The sequence below is a fragment of the Ciconia boyciana genome, chromosome 6 (assembly GCF_034638445.1).
Source record: "Ciconia boyciana chromosome 6, ASM3463844v1, whole genome shotgun sequence".
NCBI classification, from domain to species: Eukaryota; Metazoa; Chordata; class Aves; order Ciconiiformes; family Ciconiidae; genus Ciconia; species Ciconia boyciana.
In genome coordinates, this window is record NC_132939.1 from 16,683,633 (window position 1) to 16,706,548 (window position 22,916).

General features: G+C 39.1%; 2 protein-coding genes across 7 annotated transcripts in view; one reads left to right on the plus strand and one right to left on the minus strand.

The window, feature by feature from the left end:
- The window catches only part of KCNC1 (potassium voltage-gated channel subfamily C member 1), a 131,220-nt gene extending 111,921 nt beyond the window's left edge, over positions 1-19,299 (plus strand). For 4 of the 6 annotated variants that reach the window (XM_072864380.1, XM_072864377.1, XM_072864381.1 and 1 more), the window contains one exon: positions 1,113-1,419. In XM_072864380.1, coding sequence (XP_072720481.1) covers positions 1,113-1,249 — 137 coding nt within the window. In that variant the 3' untranslated portion in view covers positions 1,250-1,419. Of the gene's footprint in view, positions 1-1,112; positions 1,420-1,932; positions 1,998-19,117 lie in introns of those variants that run through there. The other 2 variants (XM_072864375.1, XM_072864379.1) reach the window with 2 other exon arrangements.
- Positions 10,463-22,916, minus strand: part of SERGEF (secretion regulating guanine nucleotide exchange factor) — a 161,957-nt gene continuing 149,503 nt past the window's right edge. Inside the window, 2 exon segments of the mRNA XM_072864383.1 lie at positions 10,463-12,638; positions 12,641-12,790. Coding sequence (XP_072720484.1) covers positions 12,601-12,638; positions 12,641-12,790 — 188 coding nt within the window. The 3' untranslated portion in view covers positions 10,463-12,600.

Below are 22,916 nucleotides of genomic sequence, written 5' to 3' on the forward strand. Positions count from 1 at the left end.
TGTATATAGTATATGATATAGTCACTATTTTAAAACTGCAAAGATTGTATGATGTAACCATACACTGAGTATGGAGTATAGAATTCCCATGTGCCATTATATGATGGGCAATAGTTACAGTAAATGCCAGTTATAGATAGTGTATGTATTTATAAGTTTAAAGCTTATCATCAACAAAGATATAGTTGGACCACAAGACTTTCATATGAAAGTATATCTTCTAAAATTTACCTTTGTAGCAAAGCGTTTTACTTGATTCTGTATTGGATAAGCATTGGCCACGTTCATTCAGCCTGGGCGAGTCTGGGTGGTTCCAGTGGATCAGGGGAACACTCCAAATGGCACATCCTTTGGGGATGAGGAATGTATGGTTTTCACGATGCACTGCAACCGCCTCTCGTTACTGAATGAAACAGAGGCTGGTTGGCTAAAGAGTAATATATGTCAGCATATTGTTGGCCTGTTTGAAACACGTTGAGAGCATCTTAATTGTTGTTCCAACAGAATTTCATCCATAGTTTGTGCAACTCTCTGTACACTTGCTGAGCTGTTTATGTGCATGTCTGAAAAAGAAGGGGGGGAGGGAGGGAGGGAAACTGAACGCATGCAATTTTGTTTTCTCTCCTTTTTTTTTTTTTTTTAAATGCTGAGAACAAAGGAGTAGTATCTCTATAGCAACACAATAAATTCTATGGATTTTCCTGCCTTTTCCCCCTCCTGCCCCCAAAGATACCAGAAACCTTAATTTCACCTGAGGTCAAAATGCATGAAGCGGAAGGGAGAGGTACGCGTGAGTGTATGATGGAGACATAGAAAATCCCTCCCACTGACTCTTTTTTTTTTTTAGGGTACAACCATGTTGCTGCCTGTAGGATCAATTACATAGCCTGACCATCCTTGAGAAATGATGATTTTTTTTTTTTCTTAGTATAGATATATTTTTTAAACTTGTTTTGTACTTCAAAGGCCTTCTGAGTCATGTTGCAAGCGATACTACTCTCAGCATGTTCGTGCATGCAGATGCTATTGAACTGGCTACAATGTTGACCTCATTCTTAGTCCATTCTGTCATTGATCCAATGCTGTACTTTGCATTTTTCTTTTAAATGAAGGTTACGAAATGTCACGGAGCCTTAACAGCATAGCTGGCATAAGTGGAAAAGCGATAGGATTATCCTCAGTGTCTGCGCCCTACAGCTCTCCTAGTCCAGTGAGACGTTCTTGGTCTCCCATCCCATCTATTTTGTAGCATGGATCAGTAGCAGAGAATGGTCTAAAAAGCTTTATTTTCAATTAGCCTATGCTATGTTGCATATAATCCAGGTGACTAAGTCTGAAGATGCAATGTCTCACAGTAGCACCTGCTGGGAATGGTGTTACTACCGATGCTAGGTGACAACACTCCTAAATAGCACTCAGATGACGATAGGCAGGCATTTACGTAGTACTGGTGGGCCATATGTGCTGCATGGTATCAGTACATAGGATGAAGGGTAGATGCACCAGATAGTTTCCTTCCTGGTGCATCCTGCTAGTATATGCTTATTTTGGCTAATGGCGGATCTACTGGCTCTGTATGGAATGGGTTAGGCATTTAGTCGATGCTGAAACATGCCAACGATGGAAGATTTTGCTTTTCTCAGGATATTTTTGAGCCATAGGAACCCTGCAGGAGTTTGAGCAAACAAGCACAGTAGGATGAAACTTTGCATGGGTGCCTATTTTAAGCTGAAAGCAATACTCAGACACACTGTAGAGAGGTCTCAGTCTGGCTGACTGCATGGAAAAAAAAAATCCTGTTGAAGAAGAATATGGCTGCCTCTGCATGTAGCTATTTCACCTTTTCCTCCTTCCTTTAAAACTAAGATGCCGAGCTTGATGTGAAAAGCGCAGGAAAGAAGCTCAAGTACTGATTGTATTCTTTACATGCAGATCTTTGCAAAGAAAGTCCAGTCATTGCTAAATATATGCCAACAGAGGCAGTCAGAGTGACCTGACAAGGCGAGATGGAGATGGACATTGATGGCTAATAAACATCTGTGTGGAACTGTGCAGGCATAGAAGACCTTCTCATTTGGACAAAGTTAACTCGCTCCATGCAGGTTTTATGGATGGTTCTTCGTGGTTTTGGAGTTGTACTAGAGATGCAGGCTTTTTCTACGGCCAAAATGTAACAAAACTGTAGAAGATTTTTTTTTTTAAATCTATTTTTTTGTTCCATAGCATGAATTGCATGAAGACAAAAATTAAAAAAAAAAAAAACAACAAAACACGAACAACAAAAAAAAAAAACAAAAACAAAAAACCAAGAAACACTGCAAATGTATGATTAAGGAGAGAAAAAAGCAAAGTTATATATTTTCTTTCAAAGCTCTTTACTTTTACATTGTTGTAGCCAAAATGTAAAACATTATAAAACTGTACATTTCTTTGCTATGGATCGCTTCTTTTTGTATACAAGATACAGAGTAATGGTTTTAAAAAGTGCAATCAGGCAGTCATCGGTCATATTGACCACGCCTTCACAGTTCATCACACCGACATGGAAATCAAGAACTTTTAATCCAACTAGAAGTGTATAAAAATAAGAAAAACTTTTTCCTGTCTGTTTTTGTTGGCATGCTTGTGACACATGGGACCTTCCTTCGAACCTGACAGTAACAGCTGGTCTAGATTTAATTTTCCAGCTCTGCTTATGTTGTATTTTATTGATGTATAGATCCAACGTAAAGACCCTTCATAAATTGTTCATATTAAGTAATCAGTATGAATTTTAAACAAAAGAGGTGTTATTTTAAAACTGGGACTTATAGTACAAAATCAGGAAAATACTCAAGTATAAATGGTCTCAAAGTTTAAGAAACAAGACAACAGCATTGTATGCAATTTAGTACTGAGTAAAATGCATGCACAATGTTATGCAAAACAATTCTAGCATGAAATAAATTTTGTATCATGGTTTCAGTGCCTGCTGTATAGTGTAAAGGGGAATCCTTTTCTGAAGCGATCAGGGGTTTCCAAAGACTTGCTTCTAAAACCTTGAATAAATACAGTGTTCTCAACAGAAACGTAGGAGAAAAGCTTGGTATTGCTTTGGTTCTACAATGCTAATTTTGGTTAGTAGATAATAAATGAAGCCTGCAAACACTTGATACAACCGATATCTGAAGAATTCATACTATTAGTAATTTTACGAGGGAAGATTTAAAAACCCTATAATTATATAGATATCTTCCTTTTTTCCCTCCCCAACAATAATAAAAGTTTGTCTTTTTAGCTGATTAAATGAATTCAGTTTTTCTTACTTCTCTGGGCCCCGTCCTTCACTTGTTCTTCACTGAGCCACAGCACTCCACTTGATACGAAACTCTGAAAGAAATCCAGGTGTCTGAGTCGCGGTTTATTTGCCACACAAAACATGCAGCAGTAAGAACTGAGAAATGCAACAGGATTAAATTTCATTTTAGATGCTACAAATGACAACAATGGACTATGTGTCAACAGCATTCTAGTTGCTTGAGCATTTTTGGTAAAGCACTTCTATAAGGAAGGATACACCTTTATCCTCACATGAGGAACTTCAAAGGAGCTGGCAACCTTCTAGGCAAGCAACGGCATCTGTGACTGCGGATGAGGATGGAAATGTAAAGGAAGAGTATCCCTATGGTCTGGAGGAAGTAGAGATTAAACCCCCAAAAAACAGAAGAAACACTCATAGCTCTGGTAAGTGCTAAATTATAAACAAAAAAACAACTGCAGCTGGACCTTGTCTTCACAAAACTCTACTCCAAAAGGAAAACCATGGAAGACCTCAAGCTGTGTTTTAGGAATAGAAGAAAGGCTGATAATCTGAATTCATATGTAATTAGAAAACTCCTTTGTAGTCCTTGATGTAGCATTATGTACTTGATTTCTACTTCAGTTGACTATCCTTTCTCCCAAGAACTACTGTTCTCCCACTGTTTCTGTGCTGTTATTCTCAGCTGATAAATGGGCAATTTCTTACCTCCAGAGGTAAGATCCAGGTTAACCCAGGATCCAAAAGTTGCTTAATGAACAAGTTTTCCTCTTATAACGTATTAAAAATCCAGAAATAGATTTATCTGCCCCATTTTTTATTTAACACTAACTCAAGGGCCCAGTGTGAAGGCTGCTCACATTCTCCATTACCATAAGGAATACTAACAATTCAGCCCTGTAAATCCCACATAGGTCTTCCCCTTCCACTGCACTTTGCATATATATGAGCCTTAGCTAACAGGTTGGGTACACATGCCCTAAGGCAACTGTCATTCTGTGCTACTTTTAAACATCTACCAGTCCCATTTTCATTTAGGTACTCCTCTCAGCTGATTCTGATTTGAGGTAATCGTGTCTTTTGGGTGACTTCTATAAACCCTTCAGAAACAGAACAGCGCTTCCCATCTACCGTCCTTCAGGAAATGCTCTAAAGCTTAAGGTCCATCTGACCCCAGAGTTCCCCTTGCACAACAGTGGCAGCTCTGACAACGCAGGGAAAGAGGGAGACAACTGGAAAATTTCAGGAGCTGTCGCACCAAATCCTGACTCTGAATCCTAAGAGAAATTTACCACATCATCCCAGCTGCCTTACATTTAAGGAGCTTTTCCTGGGGTATTATGACTGAAACATTAATACCTTCCAGCCTGCCCACTCCCACCGCAGGAGGTATATATCTTGACTAAAGCATTAAAACTATACACATGGCTAGATTCTGACCTCAGGCTTGCAATCATGCCACTGACTTCAATTCATGACTTCACACCATCGTAAGTAAGAGCAGAAGCACGTTCTGTAGTTCAGTTACACTCTGCCTGTTTCCTGCTGGAAATGAGCATCCAGGTTTCTACCTCTGCAAACTCAGCTTTCCGCAATGGACCCCCAGCTATAGGACCCAATGCTGGTCCTTCATCTGAACCCACTGGCAATTAGTGGCTTATTACTTGCTAACATTAAAAGCACACCTCAACCACACCTTCTACACTTATAGCTTTTCCTCTGACTGCATCAAGGTACCCATTTTTTCTGGACCAACCGGACGTGTCTCCACAACTACAATTTCAGACAGCAAGGAGCTGAGAAGTGGTTTCTGTTCTCTCACTCCAACAAAAAAATCTTGCTAATACCACTGTGATAACAGTCAAGTGCAGCAGTCATTAATCTGGATAAAGTGATTTTTCACATAAATTGCCTTCTCTCTCCTTTAAAGTTTCAGGGCCAAAAAGAAAATACATCACTGAAACAAATGGCTGCGAGGACAAATGAGCAGACTGAAATATAGAAGAGAGCAAGCAGGGTTAAGGCAAGGGCATTCAGAAAGGAACTGAGTAGAGAGCTGCTTACAAAAAAGATACCCTAAAAAAAACCAAGTGCAGTTATTACCCTGCCACTTTGCATATCCTTTTCACAGTTTCAAAACAAGGCAGCCTACCTCTCTGCTTTCCATATAATCCTGGAAGCAACTTTGTCTGAGCTCACCCACAAACTAACTTCACTTCATGAAAACGTGCTTAAATTATGCAGGTTATTATTAAGTCACTCACTTATTTGTGTTTGGATGTAAAATACTTTTCTGTTCAGAAGTCCTGAAGCATCTGCATTCATCTAGGACTGTAAGTGCAACATTTCTCTCTTAGGGGAATACAAATGCTTATTTGCAATCAAGAACAATATTTGAATTCAAATTGAACTTCAAGTTAGAAAATGGATCCAGAATTGCATCTCTCGACTTTCTTTCCTTACCTGACAAAGCAAATGCTTTAAAACTAAGCACATTCATCTGCCCCCATGGAAAGACATATTCCCTGGTTCAGGCTGACAAAGCCAGGTTTTCAACCCTCAGCATTCACCTGAGCATTTAAAAAACTTTATGCAAGTACATAGGTCCAAACATCTCCAGGTACCAAATATTAAGAGCACGTGCTCCAAGGCTTCCATTGGTTTCTCTATTACCCATGGAGCATAGGTTAGAGATTCCTTAGTCAGCAAAAGGCAAGGTATTGCATTATATTAGTTCAGATATCATTCTAAGGTACCTGCACAGCTTCTGGACCCAAAGGGCTTAGCAGGGACAACACAGCCTATGCAGAGGCTGCTGACAGTGAGTCATACCAGAACTAAAAGGAGACACATGGCTTGAGCCCAAGCAAATAAGCTCAGTAGGAGCCATGCTTTGCAGTGGTGGTGTCAGTGCAAATGGGTGACTGGAGAAGAGATGGCAGTAGCACAAGAGGTGGGAAATGAGAAGGACACAGGATGGGTCTGGAAAATGGGTTATGCAAGCAGGAGGGAGGGGAGCATATGAGGAAACAGCCATCAGTGGTGAGGGAGAAAGAAGAGCAAGGAGAGAGGGAAGTAGTAGCAGTGAGGCTTACCTAAAAAAACCATCAAGGACCACTAGCCTAGAAGGTTGAGCCTTGGCCTGGGACTTGGGAGACGGGAATTTTATTCTTGGCTCCACTGTGGACATGCTGGGTTACCTTGGTTGAGGTTCAAACTTTTTGTGCCTCAGCTTCTGTGTGACATTAATCCCCTTTTTAAAGTGTTCTGAGGTCAAAAGAGAAAAAGCAGTATTTAAGTAGGAATAGTTACTATCATCTATCTACTCAGAATTAAGGCATCAGAGGAGAGAAGCATCTCTCCGTTATTTAAGAGGTGCCATGTTTCCTTGTCTGCAAAAGAGCACAATGGCCCTATAGGAATCCCTTTTCTTTTGTACTTTAAAGCAGAGGATTATTATGGAAAATTATTAAGCACCCACACAGTTAAAATGACAGAGCATCTTCATTACTGATTGGCAACTCCTCTGCTGCCCTAATTTAGGTACCACATGCCTTCATGCATTCAAATCACTAAAAACAAAACAAAGGCTAAACTCGTTTGACATTTGCAGCAAAAAACTAAAATAATGTCAGAACATTAAAAATCTCCCAGTTCTTGGCCCCACTTCTAAATATAAAAAAATGTAAAAATGCAGTCTTATAGCAAAGTGTTCATATACACTTAAAAGATTATGATTATGAGGGAGTACTGGAATCATATTGTACTGAAACTCTGCAATTTCCACTGACACAGTCTTGATCCCAAGCCCTGCAGACAGAACTCCCCCCAAGATTGCACTGTATCTGAATAACAAGGTGGTCCATAGGCAAAGCAACCTGGAAATAGATGAGAAAGATGAAAATGAATTGAGAGGCTAGCCAACACAGGAATTAGACTTAGACTTGACCCTCTCCCAACCTGCAAAGGCTCATCTGAAAGTGAATCAAAATCCAACTTGTCACAAAATAAAAATGAGGAAGTTTTGCAAAATAAATGTCATCTCTGAATTTTCTCATCCCCACAAGCCAGCTTTTATTCAGGAATAATGACTTTGTTGCTCTTGTTTCTAATCAAGCTGAAAAACGTGTTCTCCCAGTACTCTAAATTTACGCTTCCTCACTCTCCCACAAGGTAACACGTGGTTCATCCAGGTCATGATTCAAATACAGAGACCATTTTCATTGCTGAGTATTTTCAGTCACATACTCTTTCCATGTTCTACAGAGGCATTGATGAGTAAAAACTGCCTCTGCATTAAAAACAGGTGAATACAGAGACAACTGACAGATGAATCTAAATGAAATGCACAAACAGCTGAAGAGCGTACCTTACTTCAGTCCCTTCGACCTCTAAATGGGTTACAAAATGGCTTTACAATGGCTTTACACATGCAGTTTCTCCAAATTAACTTCAAAGGCACATATGGAAACACCTCCCTTTACAGTTATTTTTTGCGACATTCATCCAACAGAAGGCCATTTCTTCCATACAACCGAAGCATTTTAATTCAAGGCTATTAAATCATTCTTTCTAACATGGAGCAAAACATCTAAGACCAACATTTATCAGGAATTAAGAATAGCACAAAAGCTAAAAGAAAAGAACAAAGCATGTAATACCTCTTTTTTGCACATAAATCAAGATATTGATATGCCAAAAGTTCAAACATCCAATTATTTTTGTGTCAGCTAGAGTTTTCAGCAAATTCAGTGTAAGCTCCACTTTTCTACTGTGCACATTTTTAAGTGCAATCAAAACCACACAAGATGATTCTCTGCCACAGGCTGCATCCATTCCCAGGGAAGCAAGACTTAGGTTTTCCACTTCAGTATTTTCTTCCTCCCTTTACAGAATTTTCAGCTGCGCTGAACTATAAGCTGGTAGTAAATACCACAAGCACGACTCAAATAGCGATGAAAAATTCTGGAGCCTTTTTTAAGAAAATATCTAGCTAAAAGAAAAAGCACAAGACTTGTCATATGCTGTAAAAATATCAAAATTGCTAAGAGAACACAGGGGACTTTTTGGTGAAAACATAACTTCACAATTTCAGTGACAAAGGTCTGTCATCTTGATTTCTAATACAGGGGAAAAGGAAGTGGAAGTCCCAAAATTACTTAAGTCTTGTTTAAATCAGATCCAGAGTTCATGGAATTCAATGGAAAAAATAGTATTTGATTGAGTGCTGGACTAGGTCACAGGCCTGATCTAAAGATTTCTGAGACTGGAAGGTGGGGACAGATGTTGCTGTTCCAGCTGAAGAGAACTGGAAATTTCAAGATATGCTATAAATGAGAAAGAAAACCCATTGCAGGTCAATAATTCATGTTATTAATAAACAGTGGGAGAGGGGGAACAATAACATCCAAGAAATAGAATAGCGTGTCCCTCATCTCACTCCCACCATACCAGCAGGCTGGAATGCTGCTATCCCCGTGTGATAATTCAGTCTTCAGGACCTCTATCTTGAATACATCTTCCCCCTCCACCCTCCTTTTCCCCTATGTTTTAGCTGACTACATCAGGCTCTCTACTGCCATTCATTTAAATGTTTTTCCATGGTCACCTTTCTCCTGTACGTTCAAACTGATCTCCTTCATCTGTTTTCCATCCTCATCTTTAAGTCTTATGACTCAAAAAATGTCATATAAAGCAAAATCAAATCACATTCTTCCCCTTCCCCTCAATTACTCTGTGCTCAGCCAATGTAGCCAAGCAAAACCTCCTGTCACTCATGCAGAGGTGACTTTCATGGCGGTTGCAGATGGCAAGAACTAGTTAGTCACCAACAGGACTGACAACATGCAGATAGGGGAGGGAAGCCAGTGTCATGTAAGAAGTGGTAACTGGGCAAACAGGAAGAAAGGCAGGACTGAATTTTTCTTTCAGATAAACACACTTCAAATACAGGGTCCAGCATTCTAAGCAGAAAAGCATGAAGTCACTCAGGAATGCTACACGAAGTCAAATAATATCAGTAACTGCCAAGCAGCCTAAACAAATCCTCCAAGAGACAGAAACTTCTGAAAACACATACATCTTCCTACCAACATTCTTTAAAATGGAATAGCAATGTCTTGCACAGGTGCACATGGAGGTTGCATGAGTAACAACTGCAGATCTCCTAGGACTTCAAACAACAGAAGTACACACAACAGCTTCCTTCTCCCCCTCCACCCAAGAGCCTGAAAGCTCTCTGGACTGAAGGTCAATAACTTGTTCTCCAGCAAAGCTATGATATTAAGTTCACCTTTTCCCCCTCATGAATGTCAGCTCATTGGCAGGTTTGCTTATTTTCAGAAAATGGGAGAGGAGAGCAGCTGCACAGACACTTGCTTACCTTGTTCCAGTGTTGTTTTTATATATATATATATATATATATAAAACAAACCTTGTTGGTTTATTTGCATCTGAATGTGAACGCAGAACGCTTACATAAAAGGCTTGCTTTGTTTAGCACTGAAGACTCGCATAAAGAAGTCTGTCTTTGCACACACTGCAGAAGCATTGGCATAGCACACTGGCTCTGCATTTTGCCTTGCAGAGACTGACCTTCTCCAACAGGATATCAACAGGCAACAGTCACTAAGCTCCGGACACCAGCAAGGAAGGGGGTTTCTTCACTTGATTAGGAGCTTTTCACTGTGTGCTCCCTTCCTTACAGCAGAAAGGATTGCTGATTTTGTACAATGTTTTACTCTGCAAACAAAGCATTGTGACATACAAAACAGGGCATTCATTTCTGAATGAATGAGCAACAACTTGTTTTTGACATTCAACCCATGTACCATCTACAATGAATTATTATTCACTCTTCATACTACAGCAGCATCTAGAAGTCCGCTCTTCATACTACAGCAGCATCTACAAGTCCGACGACAAAGCATTTAGTACGTCGAGCTCTCAAGACAAGTCATTACTTCCCAAAGTTTTCAATCTATATAGGCAGGACAAAGGAGAGAAAATGCAGTTCTCGCCCTTTCAAAGATGAAGATCAGATGCAGATATGAAACACAAGATCAGGACCAGGAACAAATCAAAGTACTCCTTTCTTTTCTCCTTATCACCCCAAATCATTCTTTGTGTTTCCAAAAGTGTGTTCGTGTTACAGATGTGAAAAAGCAAAGAACATTTCAAATAACCAAGTCGCATTTATTTGTTACATAATTTGTTGGATTCCTCTGAAACAAACTGCAGCAACAGCATACACAGTCTAAATGCGCTCAGTACAGTAACCTCTATGTTATAGGGCACAGACACTAGCTGTGATTAATCACGGAACAGAATTATTTAGAGGGTATGATTACTGCAACAAGGTAACATGTTTATTCAGTACACAGATTTTAGAGGAAAACAAAGGTAGAAACCTCAGACAGAACTGCCAAAAAAAGCATGAGAAACTGTTCAGTGCATATAATAGAGAAGCTGTGGTATCTAGAAAGTGGCATTGAGGAGAGTCAATAAATAGCAACTTAGACAAGTAAAAAGTGCAAGAAGTCACAGCCTGGAACAGTATATTGCCATGAACCACCACAACCAACGCATGGATTAAAAAAAACCCAACCACTTTACAGTAGAAGTCTCAGTTCCGCACTTTTTGCAAAGGACCCATCTGATTATTTCTACAAGTTCCTTCAGTATCTGTAATACAGTTGTTATAATCAGCTTCATAGTCAGTTCAAGTTTCTCATCCACTGAATAGAAAAAGGAAATGCCTTTGAAAATTAGGCCATGAACTATAACTGCTGTAAAACCAAGGGGGGTGAAAAATCTTCGCAGCCCATATTACCACCTTAATTCCTTCCCCCTCATGCGTAAGCTGATACATCATTAGAAAGTCTTCCTGTCCTATTTCCTAAGAGCCCTTATCTGAGTATTTTGTAATTCCATAAGGCTTCTTCCCTGGCAAGCCTGCTTTAAAAATTAAACCACTGTTTAGCAACAGTAGGTCTCATTAAAAGGTGCATTTACCACACAGTAGTATTCTCTATATTTAGAACCCGAAATACATCAAATACCACAGCAAATGTAACTATCGTGGGTGGTAAACATCCAGTTTAATGGCATCCACTGTATTTGTGTGAAAAACAGTTTTATAAATAGCTTCCAAAATCCTGCTCAACATAGGCAGCTAATAATATCTGAAGATAATTTACACTTTTTAATTTCTCCTAGCAAAACATGTAGGCCTACGTTCTCTGCCAAGCATTCACCTGGAACAAGTACTGTGGGCATACCCTGAACAGTAACTCAGCTGGGGTCCGAAACAGATGTCAGAACTAACCTGAAATTATCAGGAGCATTCTGGTCTGCCTTTTAGGCTGGAGAACTTGTAAAACCTTTCTGTTTAGATTTTGATGTCTTCCTATTTAAAGGCAGCTGGAAATACAAGAACTATGTCAGATCAAACTGTCCTCAACAGCTACAACTGACTTATGCCCTTTGACAAGATTTTTTCTATTGTTTCCAAGAGCTCTTAGAAGTTTTTCTCCCCTAAGCAGTAGCTTCAGAAACTTCAGGTTTGGTTTGCAAGTTAATAATAATTCATGCAGATCTGCATCCCTGTAAATCTATAATAAACAGATGTCTGGCACAGAAGGTAATTCCTCAGAAATATTGCTCCTTTCACAGTTTAATCAAGATACAGCTAGTTCAGATGGGCCTCATTTTCCCCTTTTGCCAGCCTTCTAAATTATGTGTCCTCTTTTTTTAAAAAAAAAAAATCCTAATCTTCTGTTTAAAATGTACGTATGCATCTATTTATGTTCACTGGCATTTCTCTGTGATGCAAACTGGATTTTCTGAGGCGCTGGGAGCTCACAACTCCAGCAGAAGTTGGCAGGCGCAACACATGCTCATCACGTCGTAAAGATACAATAATAAAAAACCAGAAGGGGCCCTATGCCTCCACCTTCTCAGAGCATTTCTTCAGACTATATTTATACACCAATGATAAGTGATTAAACAGTTGGTTTCTTCCTCAAAGACTTCTCAGAAGAACAAGAAAGTCATTCTTTCTTCAATGGTATTGCATCAAGGCAAAATGTTTGTCATTCTATCTGTGGGTAAGAAAACCAATTGCTGTGAAAAGGACCCATGAAACAATTTTTAAAATATTATAGTTTTCTATGCATACTCATTCATTTTAGTCTTAGAAAAAACTTCTTCTGCACTTTCCAACTATTGTATTAACCATGGGTAATCCTTTTGTAGCATTTCTGAGCTACACAATCCAAAGATGTCCATCCACATCCATGATGCTATGATTTCAGGTGTGCCAAGACTAATGTGGAATTTGACAAAGAGCCATGGAGTGTCCTGCCCCACATCCAATTAAGATCTGTTTTGCGTATCCAAGAGCTTTGACTGGCTTCGGGACATGAACATTTGCTTCTGTGCCATCACCACACATCCCATGTTCATTCCATCCCCAAGAGAAGCACTGGCCACCTAAAAGAGAGGATACAAAATATAGAATAAAGACCACAGAAACACAACAGCTTTGGTTAGTTTTGGGGAGCAGATTTGTCAAGTCATCTTCTAATTAGGTTCTAAGAAATTCTGCTACAGTGGGGAAAAATGTTCTGTTTCTCTTGAAAATGTAAATAAACCCAAATGAATTGTTCTCTATCTTGTTCCATACTGTTAACAACATAAGAGAGATTAAAATAACAAAGACATTTGAAAATCACTTTGTAAATACATGGCTCATTATTTATACAGAGCCCACAGAAATCTCTCTGCATTTTAAGGACCTCCCCTAAAATGATGTGGAACCCCTGTATTTCAAGTTCCCCCTAGTAAGCAAAACTATCACAAACCAAGCCCAGTGACTTTAATCATTCACAGCATGATCTGTAGGACTGGGGAACACAGAGAAGCCAAATTACATTTCATTCCTACTTTAAAGTTCACACCTCACCTTTTTCCTTTAAATACAAGTCTCTGACAACTTGCCTCTCTTAATCATCCTATCTCTTCTGCTTGCTTTGACATCATTTCACTGCTTTTATTATCGTTATTTTCCTTCATTATTATTTATTTAACATCTACTCTTTTATATCCCAAATCATGATCCATGTATTATTATTACCCCCCAGTACTCTTTCTTGAAGCACAGTATGTAAATTTTGTTCTATAAATGGCTAGCATAATAAAAAATCCACTAAAACCCCCTCCTCTTCTGAACTACAAGAGATTTCTTCCCTATTTTCTTCTCTTTATTTGGCTGTCACAGACTGTGCCTGTGAATTTATGTAATAAAAAAGAAAGCCATCCTGCAATATAATCATGTTTCTGATGCCATTGTCATTTGTGAAAAGCAGCAGGTATTAACAGCATGAAGTACCATTCTGGACTCCAAACAATGAGAATAAAAGTGCCAAAATTCACAAAATCCAATCCCAATCATAATTCTAAAATAATTTTACTTTCCAAAATTCAGAAACAGATTATTGCAAAGCTAGCAGGGCCATCCTTCTCTCCTGCAAATCCAGTAACATTTCAATTTTCTTGCCAATCTTTAAGGCAATGGAGCACAACAAAATGCCACTGGAATGTCCCAGTAGGCTACATACATCTCACCTAATACAGCAGTTCCGTTATTCTTATCTTAGAAGGCACCAGATTTTCTCATGACTATGCATACACAATATTGACAGCCCAACCTATATCACAAATGCACATACACGTGCTGCAGAAAAGTACCAAAAAGTAAATGTGCAACATATCCCTTTTAAACATCAACAGATCAGAACATCCAAGAGGTTAATTGAAATTTTTTTCGTAAGGTTCCAGGTAAAAATATTTATGTAAATATTAACAAGCAGGAAAAAGACATCACAAACCAAGACTAAAGACACATCACAGAACAATTACTCAGGGAAAAAATTCAAAGAAAGAAAACCAGCTGCACCTAAGAAAAGGCATTCTTTTGCACAGTTAATATGTGGAACCTGCAGAATAAGCCTACTTAGAGTGGGAAAACTTCCCAGTTTAATGAAAAGGGAATATAACATGCCCTTATGTTAATAAGATGACTGTGGTAAGCTTTTTGTTACTAGCACTAGCAATTAGTACAACAACTTGCATGTTTGTATGGAGACTCACCACATCTAACTAAAGGATTTATTTTTTTTTTTCATCCTGTCCCATCAGGACAAGAGAGAGGAAACCAGAAAGTTTTTGGTCACCTTGAATTACAAACTGCTCAATGGAACATTAATGGCATAATAAATATTCACAGAAACAGCGCAGTAGGATATTAACCTCTCAAATTGATAAATATAGCTAGTCTTCATCTTTTGAAAAAAACCACCACAGAAAAATTTACAAGCTAGGAAACCCCCAGACAAGAACTTCTCCCCTAAAATAAGAATCACTGAGTCTTTTCCAGCCTTTACTTCTCCAAGCATGTAGAAAGGTCACCAAATAGATCTTTCTACGTGACTCCAGTGAGCTCCAAGGTTACTGAAATGGGCTCCAAGGTTACTGAGAGTGAAGACTGGCAAAAGAGAGATTTATTAATAGTCTTATACAAAAATGCCTCACATATATGGAGAGCCAGGCAGAAATCTGAAGGGATGAAAGGTCAGCTGACAGATACAGAATGATAGGCCACAAAAATGATTCTAATCACCATCAAGTCAGAAGTCAGGAAAGCTAAAAGGCAGAGAATTATTGTTGTGAAAATAAAAGGTATACTATACCACACCCCTATAGAAGATTTAGAGGAAAGTTTGTACATAAAAGCAGCCAGATGCTAGACTTGTGTCAGAGAAAACAGAATTTGCAGAAGAGAGTCCCTTTTTTTTGTAATAACATATTAACAAAACTTGGACAAGGGCTGGGCGAAATGACTGCAGTGACACTGGCCGGGAGGGAACAAGCAGCTATGCGAATCACTGGCACAGAAGTTGAAGTCAATGAAGATCGAAGATAATGAAGCACCTATTTAAAAAGTGACACAGAAGGAATATCTGCAGAGTTAAGGAAAGGCCTTCATTAAGGGGAACTAATGGCTAGCCTCTGGACAAAGGGCACCAGTTCCTTTCAATTCTTTTTCCTTTCCCCACATTACCCCCCACCCCCACCCTTTTTTTTTTTTTTGGCTTGGGCTTTTTTTTTTTTTATTGCTTCTATTCACAGTTTATTGCTGATAAAATCCTCAACACAGCCCCAGCAGCCCTACATGCTTTCACGAGAAAATTCAATTTTTATGCCTGTGCCAGACCTTCCCAGGATGAAAGACCATTAGAATGATGTGTATTAATATAGCTACAAATTGCTTCTAACTAAATTTAAAACAAGCATTGTAGCATGTTCTCAAACCAAATGATTTGTGTTTGGTGAGGTGAGGAGGGAAAGTTGCTCCATGTCACTGGTTAAATGAAACAGCGTAATACATTGCATTCACCTTTTCCCTTTTAAAACATAAATACTCAAAGTACAAATGAAACCACAGAACTCACATGGCAGCACAGCATAACCCCAAGGGAATTTCACTTGAGTTCATAGTCACACTAATGAAAGTCTAGAGTAAGACTATGCAGGTTTTTTCCCCAAAACATTAAATATACAAAAAGCGGGGAGAAAAAAAAACCTTAACAAATCTGTCTGTTTTGGTCACACAAAACAAGAAGGGGCTACTGCCCTCCTTCTATTTGCAATAATTATCTAGGCTTTTTTCAAGGTAACTGAAATGACAACTGCAGTCCACAGGCTGATTAAACTGGAGAAAAGTAGTTGTATGTAAAAAAGCTGCAGCATATTGGACAGAGGACAGGATTCTGGGGAAAGTAGAGGATTTAGAGTCGCTCTTCATTGCTGAGTACTCTGTTCTTCAGATGAGAAGAATCAATGTTAGCAAATAAGATGCTCTAGGTGAGATTCACTGCACTTAACTTCAGCCACCTAAAAATCAAGCAACTTAGCTACAGCGATCGTTATTTTCTAGTTTTCCTCAAGAGCCAATGGAGTCATCTACATCTCTCCAACAGGCAATTCATCTTATCCAAACACTGGTGTCAAAATCAAATCTATCTCTGGTGACTATAGAGGGAGACGAAGTGATTGTCTTAGCCTAGGCATAACCAGTTTTAAACAGCTGAAGACAGGTTATGATAACTCACATCCTTACAATCGGTCTGAAGGTAAAGCAAAGAAAATTGGAAACAAGGAAGCTACACGTATCACTTCAGCCTAGTTTCAGGCTACAAACAGTCTGCTTCTAATCCAGTTTGTGCCCTGGAGGCTTATCACTGGAATCTTTAAAAGCTTGTCTCTTTTCTGCTTCTCCTCTCCCATTCTTCCAACCACGCAAACAAACAGAAGTTGGCTTTAAAGACAATTCAAGTATCTTGAAGCCAAGCTATTCATCAGACAGCTTCACATTTTAAGGATCCGTTAAGTTTTAGTACAGCTCTATTGTATAGGCTCTGTGCTCTTAGCAATTCTCCACCATACCTCAAATTATTTTTTTTTTAACCTTAAATTAGTGTTACTCTACAGATGGTTACAGATAAAGTTACAGTAGGCAAGAGATCAATCAGCTCAGGGCAAGTCAAATGACTTTAAACAGCATCGGGGCTGGACCATGAACAAAATTCAGGTGTCTCAGCCATGCCCCCTTGACTATTTGAAAGCATTCAAAACCTCACAAGGAACAATGTAACACTACACAGAAGGAGATTTAGACCATACTTCTCCCAGGGAGTTGTAAAACACAAGTGAATAAGTCTTCCTATTTTTTCAGGACATCTGGCAATCCAGGGTGTCAGGTAAAATAAAAGGAAAGAAATATCCCTCTAAACTTTTGTATTTTTGTTAGCAACAATTCTGTCATTAGCGCAAAAGATTTGCAATTTTAGAATATAAGAAACAGGGTTGATGCTAATTGTTTTCTGCAGAAAAACATGGAAACATAGTAGGAACTAAAAGGGAAATCTAAGCATTCTGCAAAATCTTATTAAAGGCAAAGTTTGGTAAGTGGAATATAAGATGACATGATCCCAAGACATTTTATGGTACCTCCAAAAGTAGAAAACAACTAAGAGATTCATATAGTGCCAGTTTTATTATGGAACTACATTTATACCCATATTTTCAAGGAGCAAGCTGTTGTGCACTCCAGGCAGCCCATCCAATTGCTGCTGGAGTTGCTCAGGACCACAACCCTCAGAAATGCACGTCTGACTTTACAGTGAGTAAGCTGGATAAAAGTCTCAGGCACTGCAGTGCTAACACAATATACAGATAGAAAACAACATACATTTTTTTATATTAAGTACAAAGTCATGGTGCTAAAGACATGCTGATTTCAAAGTTAGCCTGCAGTCAACAATCTGTCCTCACTCCACCTTTACATCATTAGCAGGTCTCCCCAGGCAGCGGACCTAGACCACTCAGTCCCCTCCTCAGCAGTGGTTTTACACAAGTGAAAAATCAGATTGACTTCAGGTCATGCATCTGTGGTTCATCCTGGCACCTGGAAAAAAAAACTTTCAGTGGCCTCAAACAGCTACTCATTACAAATGCATGAAACCTGCAAAATATAGACTTCTCTGACTTGGTGCTCTAAACTAATATCTTATGTGAATTATTATTTTTTTACAGCAGAAGCACTGTCTTGTTAGTCGGACATTCTCTCTGCCTGTACTTGTATATTGTGTAATACAGCAGGGACTTCAAACTGGGTCAGGACCTCAAGGCCAACTGTCAAAATACCCAATTACAATATACAACTAACTATTGAAGAGAGTCGGAAAATCAACTTGAGTATGCAAGATGCCTAGTACAGCTTAGGGAGCCACGGTGGTATGTGGAGTGCTGTAAAATGGAGCAATAAGGCTACACATCTCCTTTGAAATTAATTTAATTTGGGAATGTCTAATTTCTAGTTTCTCCTTCAATACCAGTGTCTATCCCACAAATGGCAAACAGAAGAGCAGTACAGAGCACATCTAATCTTTTCTATCCTCATTTCCATAGCATACGAATAGCTGAGAGTTACAAAATGGGAAGGGGAAAGAATCGTGTTTATGGTAATATAATTTCCGAGCATGCAGTGAAGGGCAATGTAGCACATCTGGCACAGCCTGAAAACTGTATATGGGAAGTCCAACATACAGCAATGCAGAGAAGTAGGGAAAGAAACAGCAAGAATGGCACTTACCAAAAAAAGCCTTAGCAGTTTCATACAAATATGCTGTGCATTTTCCTATGCACTGTGTCAAGCATCAGGCAAATAACTGAGCCTGTTCACTAGAGGTAGTGCTATCTTGCTAGTATACAATGACAATATAAATTGGGCACTTCAAGCAGGAGCTGAATGGCTCACTGCACAAATTAATATGCATTTAAAAGAATAATTCCACATTACATCAAACAAGCCACGGTTTAGGTTACCATTCAGGCTAGTTTATGACGGATTTTATTTTTTCCTTCTCAGTTATGCGTTGCCATGTTGAAGACAAAAACATGAGGAAGAAATTCATAAAACTATATCCTAGGATTTAAAAACAACATACTTGCAACTACAGATTTCTTGGGCTGCTGAACCTTTACAGTTCCCGTGGCAAAACTGAAGTCCTGTAAGATGGAGATGTTTGCTTTGCTGTGTGTAGGTAGCAAGGAGAGAAGTCTATTGCAAGGATTAACCGTTCACATTTCTGTTTTCACAGGGAAACACAAATGGTACTTATTATGACTAAAGCTCACAGGTGCTGCACAAGGTTTTCCTTTTGGTTTTACTCAAACATGTCAATTCCTTCCCAACAGGAAAGCATCTCCAACTCAGCACAGAACAAAACCTGGGCTCACGACTTTGTGCAAGACTGAACGTATCTGGTCCACTGACAATACATGAGGATTATATCATACGTGAAGCAGCTGCAGTGCAGAGAGGATTAAGCATTAAGGATGCTTTTTTTTACACCTGTAGGAGACAAGAAAATCTTTAAATTTTGCTCTCTTAAGTACAGGACAAAAACACCTAACAGAAACTAGTTAATGGAGATATTTGTCTTGAGGCTCTGAACGTGGCACTAATGTCTGCTCCATCAGAATATCAGGCATGGCAGAGAGTGACATTCATTCAGAACTTACATCCCTGCCTCCCAAAATGACAGGCATTAAATGTGTTACAGTGCTTTAACTTTGTATGACCAGAACTAGACAATCATTATCTCATCACAGAGCTAAAGACTGCAGTCTCATGACCCTCTGTATGAAGTGAAACAGAACATACAGAAAATACCTTATACTGAGTGCTTAGTAAAGAGGTTGTCCATGCAAAATAAAATGGATGAAGCAGTATGTCAAAGCACATCTAGAAGAGTGCGAGTCATTCAAGTGTCCCATGGGACAATATGGTGCCATGGCCATTTGCACCCATGTATTCTGTGTATAAAGATTACCATTTCAAATTTATACACACTTTAAACTGCTGTAAATGATTATACAAAGAAAAGGAGGGGACAGTTGCAATTCATTCCGAGCTAGAACATTACATCCAAGACTAGAATTGAAGGCCATCTTCAGCACAGGCCTAGAAAAAAAAATAGATGATAAAAAGTTCAGCGATGAACGCAGAAGCAAGCATGTGACAAACCCCTCAAACTGCATTACAGTACTACATGTAGCTTTCAAAGCACTAAGCAAATCACAGAGCAGGAGAAGGTACAGACAGCAAGATGAGCAGCAGCATGCAGGGGAAATGGTGCTTCCTCCTACTTCATTGGCTGAAGTCAGAAACAAGAGACCCCACTGGGCTCCCAGGAACCCTCTCCTCAAGAAAGAGCAGCTAGGTTGGAAAAGAATATTTTGGAAATGCTTTGGTGCTTAACATGTTTTATAAAGCAACTCTTTGTATCATACATTGGTCTATTTATGAGTACATAGTTTTAAGGTGATCGTGCAGACTAGGCTATGTATGGCTGTCAGTCCTTGGCAGCTTATGAAAAATACTTACAATACAACAAAAGGTAAAAAGATATTCCATATGGTCACATTTACCTACAATTTCTTCTTATCTGACTGCTATTCTCCTCCCCTGAAGGGCTGTTTGCACTGACCAAAAGTGAGTGTTCTGGGGTTTATCTCTGTCCTTTTCTGCAGAACACAATTCTCTAACTCAGAACCAAGAAGTGAAATGTGTAAACCTTCCATATGGACATCTTCTGTAAAATAGCTTTGTGTTTAAATGGGCTTTAGTTTGGACTTTTCCCTTTTCATTTTCCTTTATCAATTGCGAGGCTGCATTTTGGTCAAGTTTCAAGACACATGATATGAATGTGCATTACTGTTGAGTGAAGTCTAAAAAAACTGCTTGTTGATTTTAAACAAGTGAGGGCTTTTTTCCCATGCTTAACAAGTAATCTGAGGTGAAGTCCAGAAGTCATAAGCTAAAGTGTTAGAAATGCAAAGAGAAAAATCAAGGAAACAAGTGCTCACTGAGTTTCTCAGTTTCCTTCTTACTGATTGAACGAGTAGATTTTCTCACAGCTACGCAAACATTGCCTCAGAACAAAAGTAGTTGCAACTCAGCAGTGACATTATTAGGATGTCTTACTTTGCCAAGTTTCAAGTTGTAATCTTAGCGTAACACAATGGCTCAGATGATGGCTCCCCAGCAAGCATCACAGTGCAGTTTTAACAGTGACAGCACTGTAGTATGTGTGTACCTGTGAGAGCTTTAAAATAGCTAGCTTGACACAAGCTATAGCATAGCTGCAGTCAGAGAGAGTTTGGAATGAACTAACCCTCCTTTCTGGGCAGGATTTGTGGATTATGTTTCATCTGTGCTGCAACTGTTGTACTTGAGTTAACCTACTTGTATCTGGTTCAAGTGTGCCTATACCACACTGTACTGTAGTGCAAGCGCACATCTAATAAAACTCCTATGGGTCACGTGCCTTATCTGTCTGTCTCAGTTTTTGTGCCTATTGTTATAGGATCCTTATACTCGCCACTGTATTTGGGTCTAAATGGGGGTAACTCAAGATCTACCCAGATACAACAATGCTTGGGTCATTTGAGCACCTAGAAAAAGAGCAAAAAAGTAAATGACTTGGTAACATCCCCACATTAACATTGCTGCCACTTAAAACCATCATTCCCCTCTACCTCATATAACATAGTTCTGTGAACTAACAGCATCCCTTTTAAAGAAGAAAATAGAGAGATAGTCGACAGAGCTGTGACAAAAGATGAAAGCAAGCGGGGAAAAAAAATAATCCCATGATTCAGACTTCAAACACAGACCTTAAAGAGGTTTACTTCAAGTGTGTGCACCAAAGCCAAGTCATATTTGCTCGAAGGGGCAGATGAAAATGTTTTTACCTGAGGTTGGCTCTGCAAGGCTGGGCTTGCGTTAACTTTCAATTGCAAGTAAAACAGCAGCTGAATAGTGAAGAAAAACACCTTAAAAAAACAAAAGAAAATGCAAAGTAATACCACCACAAACTGCACCCTCAGTCCCATCTACATGGCTAAGCCATTTCTCTGATTTCAGAGAGGGTTTTCAGGGTGTACTGTAAAGCAGAACCCAAGTGTTCTAGCTCTTCCTATTTCTTAAGGGTTAGGAAAAGATCGGAAACTTTAGCCATATCACCCAGTCAAGAAATTGATGCAAAGTAATGAGCCAAACAATGTTTACCAGAGGGAAGACACAAATTCTCTTTCCTTTCCCAGGTAATCAATAGTCAGGAAGACCAGGACATTAGGAATAACACCTCTTTTTTTTAGCTGTACTTTTAGAGCAATATTTTATATTTTAGTAAGTGTTCTGGGAAAAAAATAAGCAAACGGTCAATATTGGATATAAAGTAGTGGGACGATAGGCTTTGTCAGGTATAATTAAAAAATAAGCATCATACCATAAGAATTAAAAACAGTCAGGAAGAGAACCAAAGCAGACAGCTTCAAAAAAAGAAATGCCCAGAAGGCAGGATTGGATCTGTTTCTCCAAACATCAGTTCAAAATCATGCATGACTGTTGAGTGAAGTCTGGAGGAATTGCTTGTTGATATTAAGCAAAGGAAGAGTTCTGCCATCAATATCCGTTAAAGTGCAAAGACTAGTTTGCTTAGATAAAAACAGATTTTGACATACTTTTCTGGTGCAGAACAGAGATTGTGGGCAAGATGTAAAGCACAGCTTGTTAACTTTTACCTTTTTAGATCTAATTTATGGACTAATTTCACTCTATTCTCCTTTACTTTTATTCATTAAACTATTTAATTACAAACACATAATTCTTGTTGGGGAAAAAAAAAAAAAAAAAGTTGTTGAGTTTCAATATTGAGCTAGCAAAACCCAAGCATCTTGGGCAACACACAGGGCTAAAGAGGCCCTAGCCCTGAAGTGGAATGGAGTACATATGGGTGTGCAAACACACCTTTTACAAACTCAGGCCATTTAGTCGGGGAATTCCCCTGCCGCAGCACGGCTTCTCCACATTTCTACCTTCAGCCTCCTCAGTGGGTCAGATGCCCATACACTTACTCGTCCACCACTCTTGCCTAATCTTCTCTAGAAGTGAGCAAGACTGGGAAAGAAATGCATTGTGTGCCATTTG